We start from the raw sequence: 18,447 nt of genomic DNA, 5'->3' as shown, positions 1-18,447 counted from the left end.
CGAGGTACAAACTGAGATCCTGAAATCTTGAGGTCACCAATGAGCGCGTGCGTGCGCGCACACACACGCACACACGCGCATACACGACTTCCATTTCCAGTGATTTTCAAGATGTGGTCAGCAGTCTCTGATGGCTCAGGAATACCTGTCCCATGGAACTTTAAAATACTGATTTGAGGAGACATTTTCAAAATGGAATAGGGAATGTACATATATTCTAGGTCTTCTTCACCCAAAGTGACCCAAATTTTAAGAATTTAGCTACTACAAAAGGACTCTGATCTGATTACTCTTATTTTTCTGTTTTGAAAATAAGGATTCCCGTAGGTCTATGAATTAATCGCGTGCTTAAATAAGTGTGAATGAAAACTCGCCATCGCTGTGAGCTATCAGGTGCCCGACTCGCTCCATACTGATGTGTGCTTTCCAGCAGCAAGGGGGTATGGGCAGTTACTTGGTTCACAGGAACCCTGGGTTCTGCTGAAGATTTTCTTGGACTAAAGTTCAAGAAAATTACATTTCATAATTAATTAAAACAAATACTAATGACTGGCTAGATTGCTACTTCTCAAGCTTTACTGTGCACCTGGGCTTCTTGGAGCACAGATTTGAATTAGTAGGTCTAAAGGGGGCCTGTGGCCTGCATTTCCAATGTCGTAGGTGACACTTGGCTGCTGGTCTCAGAGCATTCTCTGAGTAGCAAAGACACCCCCAGAGACCATACGGAGTGCTCAGAAATCTTTGTACCAAATGTGAGTGCTCAAATACGTACAAGCCCACCATAGCTCACTATGGACAACAGCCAAAAGGTGAACAGCCCATCAATGGATGAGTGGATAAGCACATCACAGTACAAACACACGGTGGAATATTACTCGGCCACGAAAACCAAAGTATTGACACGAGTTACAAAGTTATGCTAAACAAAAGCACTCACAAGAGAGCACATTTTATAGCATTTCGTTAATATGAAATACCCAGAACACGTAAATCCAGAGACAGAACACAGATTCACAGCTGCCAGATGCCCGGGGTTGGGGTGGGGTGGGGGGGGGAGGGGACAGAAACGCAGCTACTTAATGAACATGGGGTTTCCTTTTGGAGTGATGAAGAGGCCCTGGGACTTCATAGGTGGCTGTCATACAACCCTGTGACTACGGGAAATGCTGACAAACTGTTCCCTTTAAAATAGTTAATTTTCTGTAGTGTCAATTTCACCTCAACTTTTTAAACATGAAAAAGTGATATTCTTAAGACAAATATTAAATATCAAAACACAAGTCTCAATAATATACATAGAAATATTTTTTGCTGTAATGGAGCTTTTTATCTGGGTCACTTCATCTTTCTGAATCACTATTTCTTCACTGATAAAATCTATCGTTGATAAGACACCCTGGTCCACTGCAGAACTACAGAGAACCAAAGGACAGCAAGTGAAATTATTCTGAACTACAAGATACTATCTGAACAAATACACCTGCAGTGTTCTCACTATTACGAGTGCATTTCCCCAGTCACGCATGGTCTCAGCCGTAGAAAAGAACAGCTGCAGATCCGGTGACTACTGAACACAAATACTGCTCACCAATTACCAAACCTCCGAAGAGATACTGAAAAGCTCACGGCACAGATCAACTTCCAGGAAATACCACTTCTTGCCCATTTCCTTAACCCCATGACCAGTTCTGTTCAGCGGTCTAACTACTTAGGTTCTGACATATGTTAGGAAATATTTTTCTTCTCCTGTCTTAAAGAAACTAGCACAATTCTTCAAATGCCCTTTTCTGTGACTTCTTTTTGCCTGAAGTCTAAGAACCTACTTAAGATAGATGTTTGAAACAGAAGAGACTCTCCCTTACTTTTCGGTGAGGGAGCATGCTAACAGCAGCTCTGACTTTCAGTATCTGTTACATAATCACAGGCGGTGTCCTGCAGTGACTGTTTCTAAGTCCCTCCTTTTGAAACACATAGGCCAGGTGTGGTCCCTCTGCTCAGATGGACCAAACATGCAAGTACCTGAGCTCAAAGGAAAAGACTGCTGCAGGCTTCACAAGCTCATGTTAGTTACCCTTTCTGCTCAAAATGCCACTTCCTTCCCACCCTACCCATACTCTCCACGTCCCTCCAAGAGCTCACAACCAACCAGACAGAAACAACTCTTTTTTTTGGGGGGGGGGGGGGCGGCTAACGGCACTTCTCCTCTCCTTGGGGAAACAACTGTTTGTAGACAGCATACTCACCGCAAAGATCTTTAACAGAGTTTTCATGTAGAGCTTTCGGATACCAAAGGAGACTCCGAAAATGGCGGGGACGATGATGAACACCAGGAGGAGGGTGAAGAGGACAGTCAGGGAGATGCCCAGGAGGCTGACAATCAGGTTGTCGAAAGGCAGCAGCAGGAACATGGTGGGGGATGCAGGCCAGGCCAGCGCCCTCCTCCCTGTGAACAAAGCTGGCCTCAGATGGTCCTCTCTGTCAGCACCGGCCTGGGGAGGGCCAACTCCATTCCCAAGTTCGCATCCCTTGACGGCCGGAATGGAGACTGGGCAGAGGATGAGAGCAGAAGGGGGGCCCGAGGGCCTCCCTGGAGGAGACAGGCTGCAGGCGGACGGGGCGGGCTCAGTCTTCAGGCCAGGCAGGGTAGCCTGGCCAGTGAGCAGCCTGGGCGCGCTCTGGGCTCTGCTCTGCTGGCACTGCTTCCAGAAGTTTCCCTGTATCTCCTGCCCAAGAGCATTTAGCAGATAAATCTGTCCTGAAGGTCTGTCATTGTCAGAAGTACCAAGAAGAGTTCAACGTGCTGCCAGAAAAAGCCTGATAACTCCAGTGGAGATGGGGCGGGGTGGGGGGGGTGTGTGTGTGACTTGCTGGCACTTCCCACAGAAGTCTTGTGAACGTGAGTAAGTGGAAATTAAATAATTGTTTTCCTTAAAACTCCTTCATAAGCTGAAAACTGCATTCACATCTGGCCCCATCCTTCCTCTGGGGGCTCCTGGCACGCCACTCCTGGGACCCTCCTCCCCGGAGAGCTACAGGCCTTGCCAGGGGCACAGAGGCGCTGGCAGGGAACAACTCATGCTGCCCGCAGGGAGTGTAATCCCAGGCGCGCCTGGCATCGGGCTCCTCTGGATGCTCCTCCCTCAGGCCCTCTTCTCAGTGGTGACCTGGGTTCTTGGCAGGAAGTTGCTTACATGCTGCTGAAGCTGGAGGAAGAGACAGAAACACCGTCAGGCATGCGACACAAACAGCGCTGAGGGGAGGGGCGCACTGCGCTCGGGGTGGGGGCCGAGCGCTGGGGCCGCTCCTCATCCCCAAGGTCGAGGGGAGCCGGCAGGGCAAACAGGCTGCGTGTGCGGGCGTGGATGAAAACCGCAGGCGTTTCATCCAGGTTTCAGCCCCGCTCGTCTAAGTACCAGCTGGGGCCGCTCACACTTTTCTAACAGGAAATACACGTGTGTCTGGGCTCAGCAGATGCAAACCACTACATGTAGACTGGACAGAAAACAGGATCCCAGCGTGCAGCACAGGGAACTATATGCAGTGTCCTGGTAGAACTATTACGGAAAAGAACATGAAAAGGAATGTATGTATATGCCTAAACTGAGTCTCTCTGCTGCACGGCACAAACTAACCCAACACCATAAATCAAGTACACTCCAATTTAAAAAAAATCATCATAGACCTCAAATTTAAAAAATGAATCAAGGAAGAGAAAATATATGGACACAAGACACCTTTCAAGAGATAAAGAGGGCACACTCCGAGGAGGAGAAGACAGGCCTCCTCGCTGTCCCCCACTGCTCGGAGCTGGGGGCCGCAGAAGCAGCCCCAACGTGAGGACACTCCGGATGCTTCCTGAGACCACCCCGCATACCCCGGGACACCGTCCAGGACCGCTCCTGCCCCAGCCGCCCAGGCAGCAGGAGGCCTGTGCTGAACGCTGCTTTCTGTTCTGTTTCCTAGCTCAACACGTCCTGAGACAGTGCTGCCTCTGCGCCAACGGAGCTCCCTTCCTGTAGACAGGTGCACAGTTCTCAGCTGCAAGAATGCCCCGTGAGTCGGTTACGGCTCTCTCCTGAGGGTGGACACCAGTGTTTCTGCCCTTCTGCTCTTATAAACAATGCAATGAGCCTATGTGATTTAGCATACAAAATGCACATATAGTGCAAATATAGTTTCAGGATAACCTCCTAGAGATGGAATTGCAGGGGAAAAGGAAATCTAGCTTTAAGGGAAAAAAATAACTCTTGTTTTTATTTTCTCTGATATACTGACAAAAGTTGGCTTAAAGCTCAACATTCAGAAAACTAAGATCATGGCATCAGGTCCCATCACTTCATGGGAAATAGATGGGGAAACAGTGGAAACAGTGGCAGACTTTATTTTTGGGGGCTCCAAAATCACTGCAGATGGTGATTGCAGCCATGAAATTAAAAGACACTTACTCCTTGGAAGGAAAGGTATGACCAACCTAGATAGCATATTCAAAAGCAGAGACATTACTTTGCCAATGAAGGTCCGTCTAGTTAAGGCTAAGGTTTTCCCAGTGGTCATGTATGGATGTGAGAGTTGGACTGTGAAGAAAGCTGAGCACCGAAGAATTGATGCTTTTGAACTGTGGAGAAGACTCTTGAGAGTCCCTTGGACTGCAAGGAGATCCAACCAGTGCATCCTAAAGAAGATCAGTCCTGGGTGTTCATTGGAAGGACTGATGCTGAAGCTGAAACTCCAGTACTTTGGCCACCTCATGCGAAGAGTTGACTAATTGGAAAAGACCCTGATGCTGGGAGGGATTGGGGGCAGGAGAAGAAGAGGACGACAGAGGATGAGATGGCTGGATGGCATCACTGACTCGATGGAGAGGAGTTTGGGTAAACTCTGGGAGTTGGTGATGGACAGGGAGGCCTGGCGTGCTGCGATTCACGGGGTCGCGAAGAGTCAGACACGACTGAGCGACTGAACTGAACTGAACTGACAAAAGCGACACACTGACACTGAGCACCTCTGCAGAGCCGAAGCGGGATTGGATATGGCAGCCACTCCAGTGCTCTCGCCGGGAGAATGCCAGGGACGGGGGAGCCTGGTGGGCTGCAGTCCATGGGGTCGCTAAGACTCGCACATGACTGAGTGACTTCACTTTCACTTTCGTGCATTGGAGAAGGCAATGGCAACCCACTCCAGTGTTCTTGCCTGGAGAATCCCAGGGACGGGGGAGCCTGGTGGGCTGCTGTCTATGGGATCGCACAGAGTCGGACACGACTGAAGCGACATAGCAGCAGCAGCAGCACCAGAGTGTTAGAGAGTCACCTTTTCTGTGTATGTGGTGAGAACATGTAAGATCTACCCTCTCTGCAACTTTCAACTGTAATCACTATGCCAGAACTTTCTCATTTCATAACTGCATGCACTGACCCTTTGCCCAACATTTCCCCACCTCTCCTACCCCTTGGCCCCTGGTAACCACCACTCTTCTGTTTCTGCAAGTTCGTATTTTCTGGACGCCACATTTATGTGAGAATATACCACATCTGTCTTCCACTTCTGACTTGGGAAATACAAGGTTTTTTTTGCTGCACTGTGTGGCTTGTGGGATCTGAGTTCCCCAAAAGGGGATCGAACCTGTGGCCCCTGTGGTAGAAGTGCGGGGTTCTAACGCCTGGACCACCAGGGGATTCCCAGAAGTACAGTTTTAGTTTCACGAGATACTGTCACGTTTTCTTCATAGGTTAACTCCTCCAGCCTTTCTGGCCACTTTTTTTTTTTTTTTTAAAGATTTATTATTCTGGCTCTGGTTTTGGCCATGCTGATCTTGGCTGACGCGCTCAGGCTCCCTCTGGCTGCACTGAGCAGGGGCTGCTCTGCAGCTTCGGCGCCCGGGCGCCTCACTGCGGCAGCTGCCCTTGCTGTGAGCTCGGCTCCAGGCCCACGGGCTTCACTAGCGCCTGGCTCGAGGGCTGTGTCCAGGCTCAGGAGCTGGGCGCATGGACTTAGCTGCTCTGCGGCAGGTGTGACCTTCCCGGTCCAGGGATCAAACCTGTGTCCCCTGTATCGGCAGGCGGATTCTTAACCACTAGACCACCAGGGGCTCCGCCCACTCTTCTATTAGAAAGGCTGTCTGCATTAGGGCTCACTCTTGGGGTTGTACATGCTAAGGGTTTTGGCAAATGTACAGTGGACAGTGATATGTGCCCATCATTACAGTAGCGCACAGAATATCTTCACTGCTCTAAAAATCCTCTGGGCTCTGATTTTTCATCCCTCCCTGCCCTCAACCCCTGGAAATAACCGATCTTTTCACTGTCTCCAGTTAGATTTTTTTCCCAGAATGTCATCTAATTGGAATCTTACAGGATGTAGCCTTCTTGGCTTCTTTCACTTAATACAGTCCCTTGTTCCAAACGTGGGAGCATCCTCTCACTTTTCTCTGGCAAACATTTCTGTCCTCATTCCAATCTCCTTCTGGCTCAGTTCCAGTACATTTAACAGTTCAAGAAATGGAATAAGTGAGCAGGTGCCTGACTTCACTGTGAGTCCTGTCCACTGCAGTACAGAGCTCAAAGCCCTTTCTCATGTCATCTCACAGCCTGTCAATATGTATTCTCTCCATTTTACCAGTTAGGGAACTAAGCGGGGGAGACCCGGACCCCATTCCCTGACCCCTAACTGCTCCCACCACGTCCCACACCCCTGGCAGGGAAACCAACACAACACTGTTTCAGGGGCAGTGGTCCTCCACTTCCGCTTCCACATGGTCATCACTAACGCTTATGCAACACCACCGAGATGGACACTGAGCTCATACAATAAGCACCTTCCACGGGCCGTCCTCACCGAACTCCCACCGCACCCTACAGTGGAGTTACTGTCAGCCCTGCTGTGGACAGGTGAAGGAACAGAGGCAGAGAGGGGGAAGCTGCCTGGGGCTGCACAGCTGCAACCAGCAGAGGAGGCACGTGGACAAGCGTGCCCACTTCCCAGCCCCGCTCTGTAACCCCCAGGCCCTCCTCTCTCTCAAACACCCTGAGCTACATTAACACTTCCTCCATGCCGGGCAAGCTGCGTAGAACTTCTTGTGACCAGGGAGAAACCACAAGACAAATCTGGATTCCTGCAGCAGAATTTGCTGTTCTCAGAACCCAAGGTACAAACCTGTTTGCCCATTTCTATAAACTGGTCAAGCTGTCGGTACACGCCAGATTTCTAACAGTGTCCCAAAGGACATTCAGGAATTTAGATCTATTTCTGAGACGAAAATCAAGTCAATCTGCTGAGTCACTGTATTCCTTAAACCTGTCAAATTCCAGCCTAATCCCAGGGCCACATCTCCATCCGACTCCCCCACCCCTGTGCCAGTGGATAGCTGCTGTCACAGTAGCCACGGTCACCTTGACGTCCATGGGCCCAAGGTGACAGACACCAGGGTGACTTTGATTTCCCAAGTCAGAGCTTAGATCTCTTTCCTCTGGACCACAACCAACTGAGAATTCCCAAGGTTATTCTGGGTTCATGTCCTCAAAACATGAAAGTAACACATTTAGCAATAAACTAATTACTTCACCTAGTTCAGAAGTGGGCACACCAGGTCCCCGGGCCAAATCTGAGCCAGTTTTGATAAGGTTCATGACCTAGGAACAGTGTTTACATCTTTATAGACAGTCCTAAGAGAAAGGATAATGTGACAAGACCACAGCCTGCAAAGCCTCAGCTATCTACTAGGCGACCCTTCGCAGCAGCAGCCTGCAGACCCCTGACCCCACTGCTCCTTCCTCCCCTCAGAGGCAGCAAACTGCCCCGCTGTCCCTAGCTCCCCTCCCAGATTCTACCCCGGAATACCAGACTCCAGAACACAGAACAGCAACCAGCCAAACAAGTTCTGTGGCCAACGCTGAACAATCCTCCCATGGATTCTTACAAGTAGGGACGAGGCAAGAAAGCTGTGGGGATCAGATGGGCCCCCCCAAACACGTTGCTGGATCGCGGAGCAGCCGTCACAGCGAGGTCCTGGTGCCTTAAGGTCCCTCAACACGGACTCCAGTCTCTGGAAATATGGCAAACTGCTCACATCAGAACTCTGTCACTCCAGTGTCTAGATAAATGCTCTTGTAGGAAAGGCAACCATTTTGCTTCACGTAAACAGAACTGCAACTCCTTGACAGGAAGCAAGGGAAGTCATCAGCTCAAAGCAATAGTCACTCCTTCTCTTCACCTCTCCCATTTTCAGCCAAATCCAGAGTCACTTGGACCAATGTTCCCCCAGGAGTCCAGCCAGTCCGAGGAAACCCTAAGAACCAACGAGTTCTGAGCCTTTCGGGAGAGAAGGTGGTCTCATCCCAGGAAGCTGACGGTCCACCTCTAAGCTAACGAGACTCTTCAACCCCGGGGTGCAAACTGGAGCCCCCAAACGGGCCACTTCTCAGGGGTTCTCAGGGTGACTAGCTCAGGGCACACACCCCATGCCACACACCACGTTAGGTATGAAAGCATGTCGTGGTAAACACACACACCTACAGGCACGTTTTCCGCAAAAAGGCACACACACAGTCATCACTTCACACTTTGATGACTGTCAACAAGAGAGTCGTGGGTGGAGACAAGGGGACTCTCATACACTGTTGGTGAGAATGTGAACTGGCGAGAATGTGAACTGGCGTGTCCACTGTGGAGAACAGTATAGTGCTTCCTCAACAAAGTATAAACAGAAGCACCATGCGATCCAGCAATCTCACTCTTCGGCACACATCCAAACAAAACAAAAAACAGCAATTCAAAAAGATACACGCACTGCAATGTTCCCGGCAGCATTGTTTGCAACAGCCAAGATACAGAAGGCACCTAAGTGTCCACCAACAGATGAACGCACAGAGATGACGTGGGGGACGCACACAGTGGAGCACCATCCAGCCATAAAAAGGTGAGGTGCTGCCACCTGCAGCAACGTGGATGGGCTTGGAGGGCATTATGCCAAGTGCCGTAAGTCAGACAGCGACAGACTAGAGAATGTAACAAAAAAGAAGCCGACTCACAGACACAGAGAACAAGCCAGTGGTTACCAGTGGGGAGAGGGAAGGGGTAGTAAAAGGCTAAGTGATTAAAAGTATCAACTATTAGGTATACAATAAGCTACAAGGATATACCATCCAACATTGATGGTACAGTCAATATTCTATAGTACTAATAACTATAAATGGAGTATAACCTTTAAAAATTGTGAGTCACTATATGGTTCACTTGTAACATATATTAGACATCAACTATACTTCAATTTATATATAATTAAAAAAAAAAAGAGTTCTGGAAGAGAAAATAACAGAGGGATCTTACAAATTTAAATTGAGGCTTCTAAACCAATTCTGACTCCATCACCAGGCATGTGTGTGCTGAGCTGCTTCGGCTGTGTCCGACCCTCTGGATCCTATGGACTACAGCCCGCCAGGCTCCTCTGTTGCTGGGATTCTCTGGGCAATACTGGAGGGGGTGGCCATTTCCTTCTCTGGGAATCTTCCTGACCCAGGGATGAACTCGCCTCTTGCACCGGCAGGGAGGGTCTCTACCACTAGCGCCACCTGGGAAGCCCAGGCAGGGACTACTACACTCCCGGCTGCAGAAACTGCTTTTCTGTCAGCTCTCGGTGGCTCTGTGACATACCCTGCACCTCAGGAGGCCACACCTGCTGTCCAGGGAGATGTCATACACCCACTCAGAAACAAGGAGACAGGCCTCTGTATGAAAAGTAAGTGCTTAGGCGACACAGAGATGGTGTATTTTTAAAGCATACTAAGCACAACGTCTGTTACACGTTAGATCTCAGTAAATGGCACCTATGATCACTTCATTATGATCAGGGGACACCCTGGGTGCTGTCCACAATACTAAGTACCAAACTTTAAGAGGCTGAATGGGGAGGAAGGCATTTCAAAGCATGTCACAAAATCCACAGACCACAAGCTACTACCTGGTGCCTAGCAAGCACTAAGAGCCCAGACAAAGGTCAGCTGTCAAGAAACGTGAATGAAAACCACAGTGAGGCGGCAAAACAAGTTTCTGATAACCCGTCCTATTGGCGAAAAAAGAAAAGACCCTCAAACACTGCTGACTGGCATGCACAAGGGTACAACCTCTACACAGAGCAATTCGGTAATCACCATCAGAATTTAAATTACATATAACCTTAGGTCCAGCAACTCTACTTCTAAAAACTCATACTAAACATAACCTGGAGCAGTAGTTCTCAACCTGGGGCAATTGATTCTACCCACCTTGGGACCATTTGGTAATGTCTGCAGACAGGAATTAAAAGAAAAACAGTAGGATTTGAACCCTAACTTGATCACTTTACTAGTTTGAGTGTGCATGTGTATACGGGTGCTCTGCTCTTCAGTCAAGTCTGACTCTCTTGCGACCCGTGGACTGCAGCCCACCAGGCTGCTCTGTCCCTGGGATTCCCCAGGCAAGAAGACTGGAGTGGGCTGCCGTTTCCTCCTCCAGGGGATCTTCCCAACCCAGGGATCAAACTCCAGTCTTCTGTACTGGCAGGCAGATTCTTTACCACTCACCGTGCTGGGAAGCCCAGTCTGTTACTTTGAGTAAATTACTTAAATTTCTTTAAACTTCTGTTCAACACCACCTACCAAAAAAAACTGTTCACTTTTCACAGTGCCTAGAACAAGGGAAACGTTCAAAACACATCATTACTACTATGCTAAGTTCCTGTTACTACAGAGAAGGGGCACTGGAATGTGTTTCCCAAGCCATGACGTAACACTAAGGAGAAATCTGCTTTTGACACCACTGCTGCCGGAAGGCGTTTACAACCCCAGAGATGGCTAGAGCAAGCCATGACTTTATTAGTCAATCACCAAGAACTCTAATCCAAGCTCTTCTAATGGCTTAAATTATTGAGCCTTGGAAGAGTTAAGTGACTGAGACAAGCTGCAAAGCTGGCCCGTTAAGAGAGGCAGGACTACACCTCAGATCTGTGCCCCCATCTAGGGGTCTTTCTATGTCCTAGCCTCTCCTTTGCTCTAGGGCAGGCATCCACTTTTCTGAGTTTACTCAGTCAGGTCACAGACCAGCAAATGCCATTTTGATGTGATGGTAAATAAAGGCGCGCACACAGAGGAAACGTACCCTGGGGTGCATCTGCTGTCGAGCGTGTCAGAGGAGTGGAGTGTACAAAACTTGCTTGAGTGGGATGCTGCTGCTCAGGAGGAAAGGTGTAAATACGTCTCCAAGGAGACGGGCAGCCCAGAGCTGCAGGTGAAGCAACCCTCAACTGCTGAAAACCCCGGGATACGCTTACAGCCGACAGCAATCCTGAATAAACCGGACGGTCCAAGACAAAGCCAGGATATGTCAGGCTCAAGGATGATGCAACTTACTGGGAAGAAGACAGGAATATGGTCAGCTTCAGGGCCATTGTCTTAGCTGAGGTCGACCTCAGTTAAGGCCTAAATACTTTCTCCTTGCCCAGAAAGGCCTCATGTGAGTTGGATCTGGGTAATAAGTAACGCGGAACCAAGTTCAACGTAAAGCAACATCACCAGAAAAGAAAAAAAAGGACGAAGATACAGGACACATTGTTATTCTGGAGTCATCAGTTGAAGAAAGGACAATTTGATTTGCTGGGGCTATAAGACCCTGAACACTGCTCTCAGAACTCCATTTGAAAATTGGTGCTTTGATATCTGAGTATTGTATGTGTAATTGGAAGCAACTTCCTGTCCTTCTTTTTTCAGGACCTTTGTGTCTGGTTTATTTTACTTGGCATAGATCCCTTTGAGAACCATTTAGCTGCTGCCCATGTCAGTCCCTACTGCTGAGCTGTGGCCCTGGGTAGAACAGGCCACAGTTTCTTTACCCACTCACCCAGCCACTGGTCCTTCCAGTCAGGGATTGTTACAAATAAAGCCGCTACCTACCAGCCACATAAGCACACACACTTTCACTTCTCTTGGCTAAGTACAAATATCTAGGAGTGGAATGAGGTAGCATTTAGCTTTTGATGAAACTGCCAAACCGGTTTCTCAACTGGTTGGACCATCAATTGTTAATTCTCACCAACAGTGACCAAAAGTTCCATCTGTTCTACATCCTCACCAACAGTTGTTACGATCGATCTTTTTAATTTTAGACAGGCTAATGGATGTGAGGTGTTTATCTCACAGTTTTGTGTTTCCCTCGTGACCAATGATATGAAGCATCTTTCGTGTGCTTACTGGCCATCTGTATGTTTTCCCTGGTGAAGTGTGAAAATTTTTATTTTTTATTGGGTTATTTTATTACTGAGTTTTGTTGCTAGCCATTTTTTAAAAGTCAAGCTCCCTCACCCCTGACTAAGCAGTCTTACTTAAAATGAGAAAGCATTTCATCACAAAAGCAAAATCAGTAAAACATGGGACTTCTTTGTTCAACTTGCCACAAGGTTGAAACAACCCTAAATATGCAAAGAGAAATCACTGAAACAGGAAAGAAAGAAAAAAAAAAACCTCATGACCAAAACCACAAACTCCCCTGACGGCACAGTGGATGGGAACCTGCCTGCCAATTCAGGGGACAGGGTCCTGGTCTGAGAAGATCCCACATGCTGTGGAGCAACTAAAGCTGGGCCCCTCAGCTCCTGAAGCCCAAGCTCTAGAGACCACACTCTGCAGCAACTAAGCCACCGTAGTGAGGAGCCTGTGTGCTGCAACGAGGAGCCGCCCCCGCCCACCGAAACTCGAGAAAGCCCACTCACACGATAAAGACCCAGTGCGATGGGAAAAAACCCTCTAACCTCAGACCTGCATTCTCCCAGGAACATAAAACACTCTTCCATCTCCGTGTTCAGTTGACATTGATTCTGTGCTGCCTGATACAACTGACACTAACCACATATAACCCCTGAGCACTGGAGAACGTGGACAGTTGAAATTGAAATGAGCTGTAAAAACAGACACTGGAATTTCAATGATTCAGGGTGAAAAAAGAGGAATGTAAAAGACTCATTAAGAGCTTGTATGTTACTGAAACATCTACATTACTGTATGTAAAATGAGACAGCCAGTGGCAATGTGCTGTATGATGCACAGAGCTCAAGTCTGCTGCTTTGTGACAACCTAGAAGGGTGAGATGCAGTGGGAGACTGGCTGATTCATGCTGATACATGGCAGAAACCAACACGATGCTGTAAAGCAATTATTCTCCAATTCAAAACAGATACTGTAACAAAGGGATTGTATGTTGATTACATGTTGAAGAGAGAGTCTGGATAATTTGGGTTAAATTATTACGATTATTCTCACCTGTTTTTTTTTACTCAGCACTGACCACAAACTTTCGAGGCAGACCCTGAAGATAATGAAATCTCCAATGGGTAAGGCAAAACATTCACACATATAGTACCTTTCCCTCCCTAGTCCTGAGGTGTGAAGACAACCGTGCAAAGGAAGGGGCTAAGAACTGGACTCAGGAGTCCAGTCTGAGGTTGGACCCTCAGCTCTGTTACTCTCTGCTCTATGTGACCGTCAATAAGTCATTCACCTTCTGTGGATTTAAGCCCCCTCACTGGTTTTTTGGTTTGGTTTTATATTTAAAAAGTCAACAGAAGTGTACTATATGCCTACGTTTTACAAAGTACTTTTCTGCAGTTGCAGATCTTGAGCTCACCCTTTTAATAGGAAGCAAAACACCCTAACAATTCTTATGCTGCTGCTGCTGCTAAGTCACTTCAGTCATGTCCAACTCTCTGCGACCCCAGAGACGGTAGCCCACCAGGCTCCTCCATCCCTGGGATTCTCCAGGCAAGAACACTGGAGTGGGTTGCCATTTCCTTCTCCAATGCATGAAAGTGAAAAGTGAAAGTGAAGTCACTCAGTCGTGTCCCACTCTTAGCGACCCCATGGACTGCAGCCTACCAGGCTCCTCCATCCATGGGATTTTCCAGGCAAGAGTACGGGAGTGGGGTGCCATTGCCTTAGTGCCCCAACAGAGCAGGCCAGCCTCCATATGGCTGGTGGCATATCCATGTCCATGTTTTATAGGAAAGAGCGCCTTAAAGGACTTATGAGGAACCCCAAGCACTGATAATGCTCCTCCTAACTCTAAAATTCATTCCTCATGCTACATTAAGCGTTATTATACAGGGCACTGATGACACTTGCTCGGGTACCCACCCAGCCATGAGCCTAATGATATAGTAAGACGTAAATGACCTGCTATGATGAGGTTCTGTTTTACCTAAAGAAACAATTCTGCAGTACAGCTCAAGCTTGACCAGGACCATATTCTCCAGGACACACCACCTTCGGCCCTCAAAAAAAAAAAAAAATTCCCTCTAACCACCCCATGTCTTCAGGCATAATGATTTACCAAGATACCCACATGCTGTTCACCGGAGCTGCATTTCCGTAAGCTAGATGTGCATGACAATTACTGTTATTTAGGTCACAAACTCACAGAAGAAAAGTCCATCCTGAAAGTAAATTTATAAACAATTATGTCATATCATACAAACTGAACTTATAAGCAAACTCAGAGAAGTCTACATACAAGAATTCACAGCATCCCTCGGGCAGCATTTAAGGGTAAAAAAAAATTAAGGCCCAGGTACTGAATTTACCTGTCTTACTTGAGACAAGGAAAGTTAATTGGACAAAGTATGCTAGAAAATGCAGATTATGGTTTAAAAGAAAAAAGTTTAACCTATAACGAACGTAGCGCTGGATTCTTTTCTGCTCATGTCAAGGAAGGATCTTTTATGGGAGGGTGCTATTGTTTTCGATGCTACCGAGAGCATAACATCAAGTTTAAGTAAGGTAGTTGCTCAGTCCTGTCCAACTCTTTGTGATCCCATGGACTGTGGCCCACAGGCACCTCTGTCCATGGGATCCTCCAGGCAATAGTGGAGTAGGTTGCCATGCCCTTCTCCAGAAGATCTTCCCAACCCAGGGACAGAACCCGGGTCTCCTGTGTTCCAGGCAGATTCTTTCCTGTCTTCACCACCAGCGAAGCCAAGGGTAAACCCCCCTAAAAATCATTCCAGTTTCTCTTAGTCACACTTCATTAAATAGCTATGAGTGTTGATCTCAATCTTCAAGTTTGTTCTCATTCTCAGTCTGGAATTCCACTTTTAAGGTCAGCATCTTCCCATGTTTCCTCAAAGCTATGAGGAGAACTCCTCAGTTTGTCCCAAGTCTAGCTTAAGAAATAATTTAAGGTCTATCCCAAAGTTTTGTTATTCCAGATTTTGGCAGAAAGGATCCTATTTGCCCACCCTAGCCCTTCACGGGAAGAGTTTTCAATCACAGCCCTTTCACACTTTTCTCTTTTCCAGAGAAAATGCCCAAAGGCAAGCAGCAGGGTACAGGAGGTAGATGCGGCCTCGGGAGACGTCTTTTCCAGCCTCAGTTAACCTCTTTCTTACACTCTCTGCAGATTGGGACAAGTTACCGAATCTCTCTGGGCCTTGAGGGCTCATCAGAAATGAAAGTTAAGACAAGATGCTCTGGAAGCTCTCATCCCCACCTTTTGTTTTAACCTGTCCTCCAGCCGCTTAACTATTTTAGATGCCTTTTCTGATCCTCCTTCAATGCCATGATGTGCTTCTGAGTTGAAGGCCCTGTAATGGCATGCTCAGCCCCAATGCAAAGTCATAAAGTAAGATTTTTATTCTGACTCTCAAGCTACTTTTAACATCAAGGATTTATCCCAGAGATATGGGGGTGGCATGAGGGGGATGAGACAAGCTCAATCATAGGTGAGCTCGTGAGTTTGGATGAGGCATACACGCTGGTTCACTGCTCTACCTACTTTTCTGTCTGAATTTCTACATAATACAAGATTGAAAAAAAAAGTCGTTGTGAAAATGAGAAAAGAGTATCGAACTGGCATTAACACAGGGCTCTTCTACAATCTTTGGTCTAAGGATAACTGCTTTTCATGCCATTTCTCTTGGTTTGAGGTAGAATCTACACAACACGGAACTAAGCAGAGGTACTCGAACTTCAACCAAAATTAAGGGAAATAACCAGAAAGGGAAATCCTCAACGGACCTCAATAAAGTTATTCATGAGCAGGTCCACACGGCACAGGGACCTTCCCTGGGCGGTGAGGCACTAAGGTCCGGTACCGGACTGTCTTCCACAGAAGTATGGCGTTTCATACGGTGTACATTTCCCCTAACTTTTCAACGGCAGAAGTTAAAAGCCCTCGGTGACACGGTAAGCCAGCAAATACACTAATTCCTCTGGTAGGAGGATGCTTCGCGGGGCGTGAAATCAAAACCAAAAGGCAAGGATTTCGAGGCTTGGGAAATCCCCAAGAAGGGCAAAATGGGGCTCCTTTGGGTATCAAGAACGGAAAACCGACATCCTGGGGCCGCCTCAGCCGTTACGGCGACTGCGCCTCCCCGCGACCTCTCACACGCCGGGGGCGCGAGGGCGCGGGGGGCGCGGGCCCGGCCCCGGACGGAGGGCGCGGCGGGGACGAGCGGGCCGCTCCACCGCCTGGAACCCCCCACCCCGGCAGCGGCAGTGGTGCTTCCCGACGCCGGGGCGGCGCAGGGAGACGGCGGCCCCCCAACCAGGCCCTCGCGGGCACCCGCCCAAACCCCCAGCCCTGCTAGAGGCTCGTGACCTTCAGGAAGCAGCCGGCAGCGCACGACTCACCAAGCGTGGGGCTCCGGGCGCCAAATCCCTCCGCGGACCGTCCGTCCCGCCCTCGCCGCCGCCGCCGCCGCCGCCGCCGCCGCCGGCCCCGAGCGTGCGTAAGGACGTGCGCGCGCCCGCCCTTTGTCTACGCCGCCTTGACGTGACCCTCGCGTCCCAGCCCCACCCCCGCCCGCCGCCGTGTAACCTCACGCCCCGCACCCACGCGCCGGCGCGCGCCCGGCAGAGCTGGGCGTGGCCCCGAGGGGCGGGGAGATAGGGGGCTGGGCTCCGGGAGATGAGCAGACGGGGCGCCGAGTGGTGGGCCGGGGAGGCGGGGAGGCGGGGCCCAGAGGTGGGCAGGGCTGAGGAGGCGGGGCTCCGAGGGGCGGGGCGCGGGGAGATGACGGACAGGGAGCCGAGTGGTGGGCGGGGGAGGTGGAGCCCAGAAGTGGGCGGGGATTCGAGGGGCGGGGCGCGGAGAGACGGGCCGACCAGGCGCCGAGTGGTGGGCCGAGGAGGCGGGGCCAGAGGTGGGCGGGGATGAGGGGGCGGGGCTCCGAGGGGCGGGGCGCGGGGAGACCGGCAGATGAGGCGCCAAGTGGTGGGACAGGGAGGCGGGGAGCCGAGAGGCGGTGCGGGAGGCGGAGAGGCGGGCTGCTGCGTCACTAGCTCCAAGTGGGCGCGCCCAGGAGCTGAGGAGCTGCCAACTGTCGGGCGAAGACCGCTGACCCCGCCGGGCTAGCTGCTGCAGAGACCAGTATTGAGCGCCCTGGGCGCTCCTGGAGCGTGCCTTCCCAAGACTCCTGCTCTAATAAGGGGAAAGTGAAAAAGTGAAAGTGAACTCGCTCAGTCGTGTCCGACTCTTTGCGACCCCGTGGACTGTAGCACACCAGGCTCCTCCATCCATGGGATTCTCCAGGCAACAAAACTGGAGTGGGTTGCCATTTCCTAAAGACGGGTCTCCACGCTTCTGCGCTGCGCCAGGACCTGAATACAGGCTGCTTCGCCCTAGGAACACTCGTTGTAGGTTCTGAAGAGAGTGAATCAGCCCTGATTAGCTTAAAGAGGCTTGAGTCACCAAACGGCCTTGTCATCTTGGGGCCGTCGTGAGTATACAGTTGAGATACAGGTCGCTTACGGTCGGCACGCTCAAGAAATGCTAGCTTACATCATCACCACCACCACCACCACCATCAGAGTCTCCTTTGCCAGCTAGCGAAAAGCCAAGGAGTTCAAGGGTTGGTGTAGGTATTTCTGAGTCCCCTCGAAGGTGCAACTTTCCAATGTCTACCTCAACTTGGAACCAACCTCTCTGCTAAAGTCTGATTACTGCCTGCTGAAGTTTGCACTTGTTTTTCTCACCATGTCTTCAAACTTCAAACGCCTGACCCGAGCTTATATCATCTGTCTTAAAGTTGATCATCCTTTTAAAAAAATTAGCCCTTTCCTTCTTAAAAGGTCAAGCCCTGTCTCCTATTCTGCACACTGCTGTCAGATTGCCAGTTCACACTAAATGATCTGACAGTGGGTCTTGATAACGTCCACATTCTTAGACCTCAAAATCAACATATAAGAATGATGGCTCTGCTCCCAGACACGGGGCTGCTCCTCCTCATGCTAAATGCTACCATACCTGTGGGACTTTTCCCTAATTCACTAACTTAATCATTTATCCATTCGTTTAACAAACTTTGCTCTCAATGGTGCAAAGCTGAATGATTCATGGCCATGTCTAATCTTCAACTAGATTAAGTTCCGTAAAAGAAGAAACTGGACATCATCAGTGTCAGGGATCGGGTTTTAAAGTGGCCACCACCATCAT

General features: G+C 49.3%; 1 protein-coding gene across 1 annotated transcript in view; it reads right to left on the bottom strand.

Moving 5' to 3' along the window:
• Positions 1-16,782, bottom strand: part of GPAT4 (glycerol-3-phosphate acyltransferase 4) — a 31,834-nt gene extending 15,052 nt beyond the window's left edge. Inside the window, exons 1-2 of the mRNA XM_040243243.1 lie at positions 16,644-16,782; positions 2,244-3,203 (exon numbers count right to left, since the gene is read on the bottom strand). Coding sequence (XP_040099177.1) covers positions 2,244-2,408 — 165 coding nt within the window. The 5' untranslated portion in view covers positions 2,409-3,203; positions 16,644-16,782. The remainder of the gene's footprint in view (positions 1-2,243; positions 3,204-16,643) is intronic.
• Between the last annotated feature and the right edge of the window lie 1,665 nt (positions 16,783-18,447).

Source organism: Oryx dammah, unplaced genomic scaffold, assembly GCF_014754425.2.
Source record: "Oryx dammah isolate SB20612 unplaced genomic scaffold, SCBI_Odam_1.1 HiC_scaffold_7, whole genome shotgun sequence".
Classification (NCBI taxonomy): domain Eukaryota; kingdom Metazoa; phylum Chordata; class Mammalia; order Artiodactyla; family Bovidae; genus Oryx; species Oryx dammah.
Note: the sequence above shows the minus strand (reverse complement) of the source record. Positions and strands in the feature narration are given on the sequence as shown.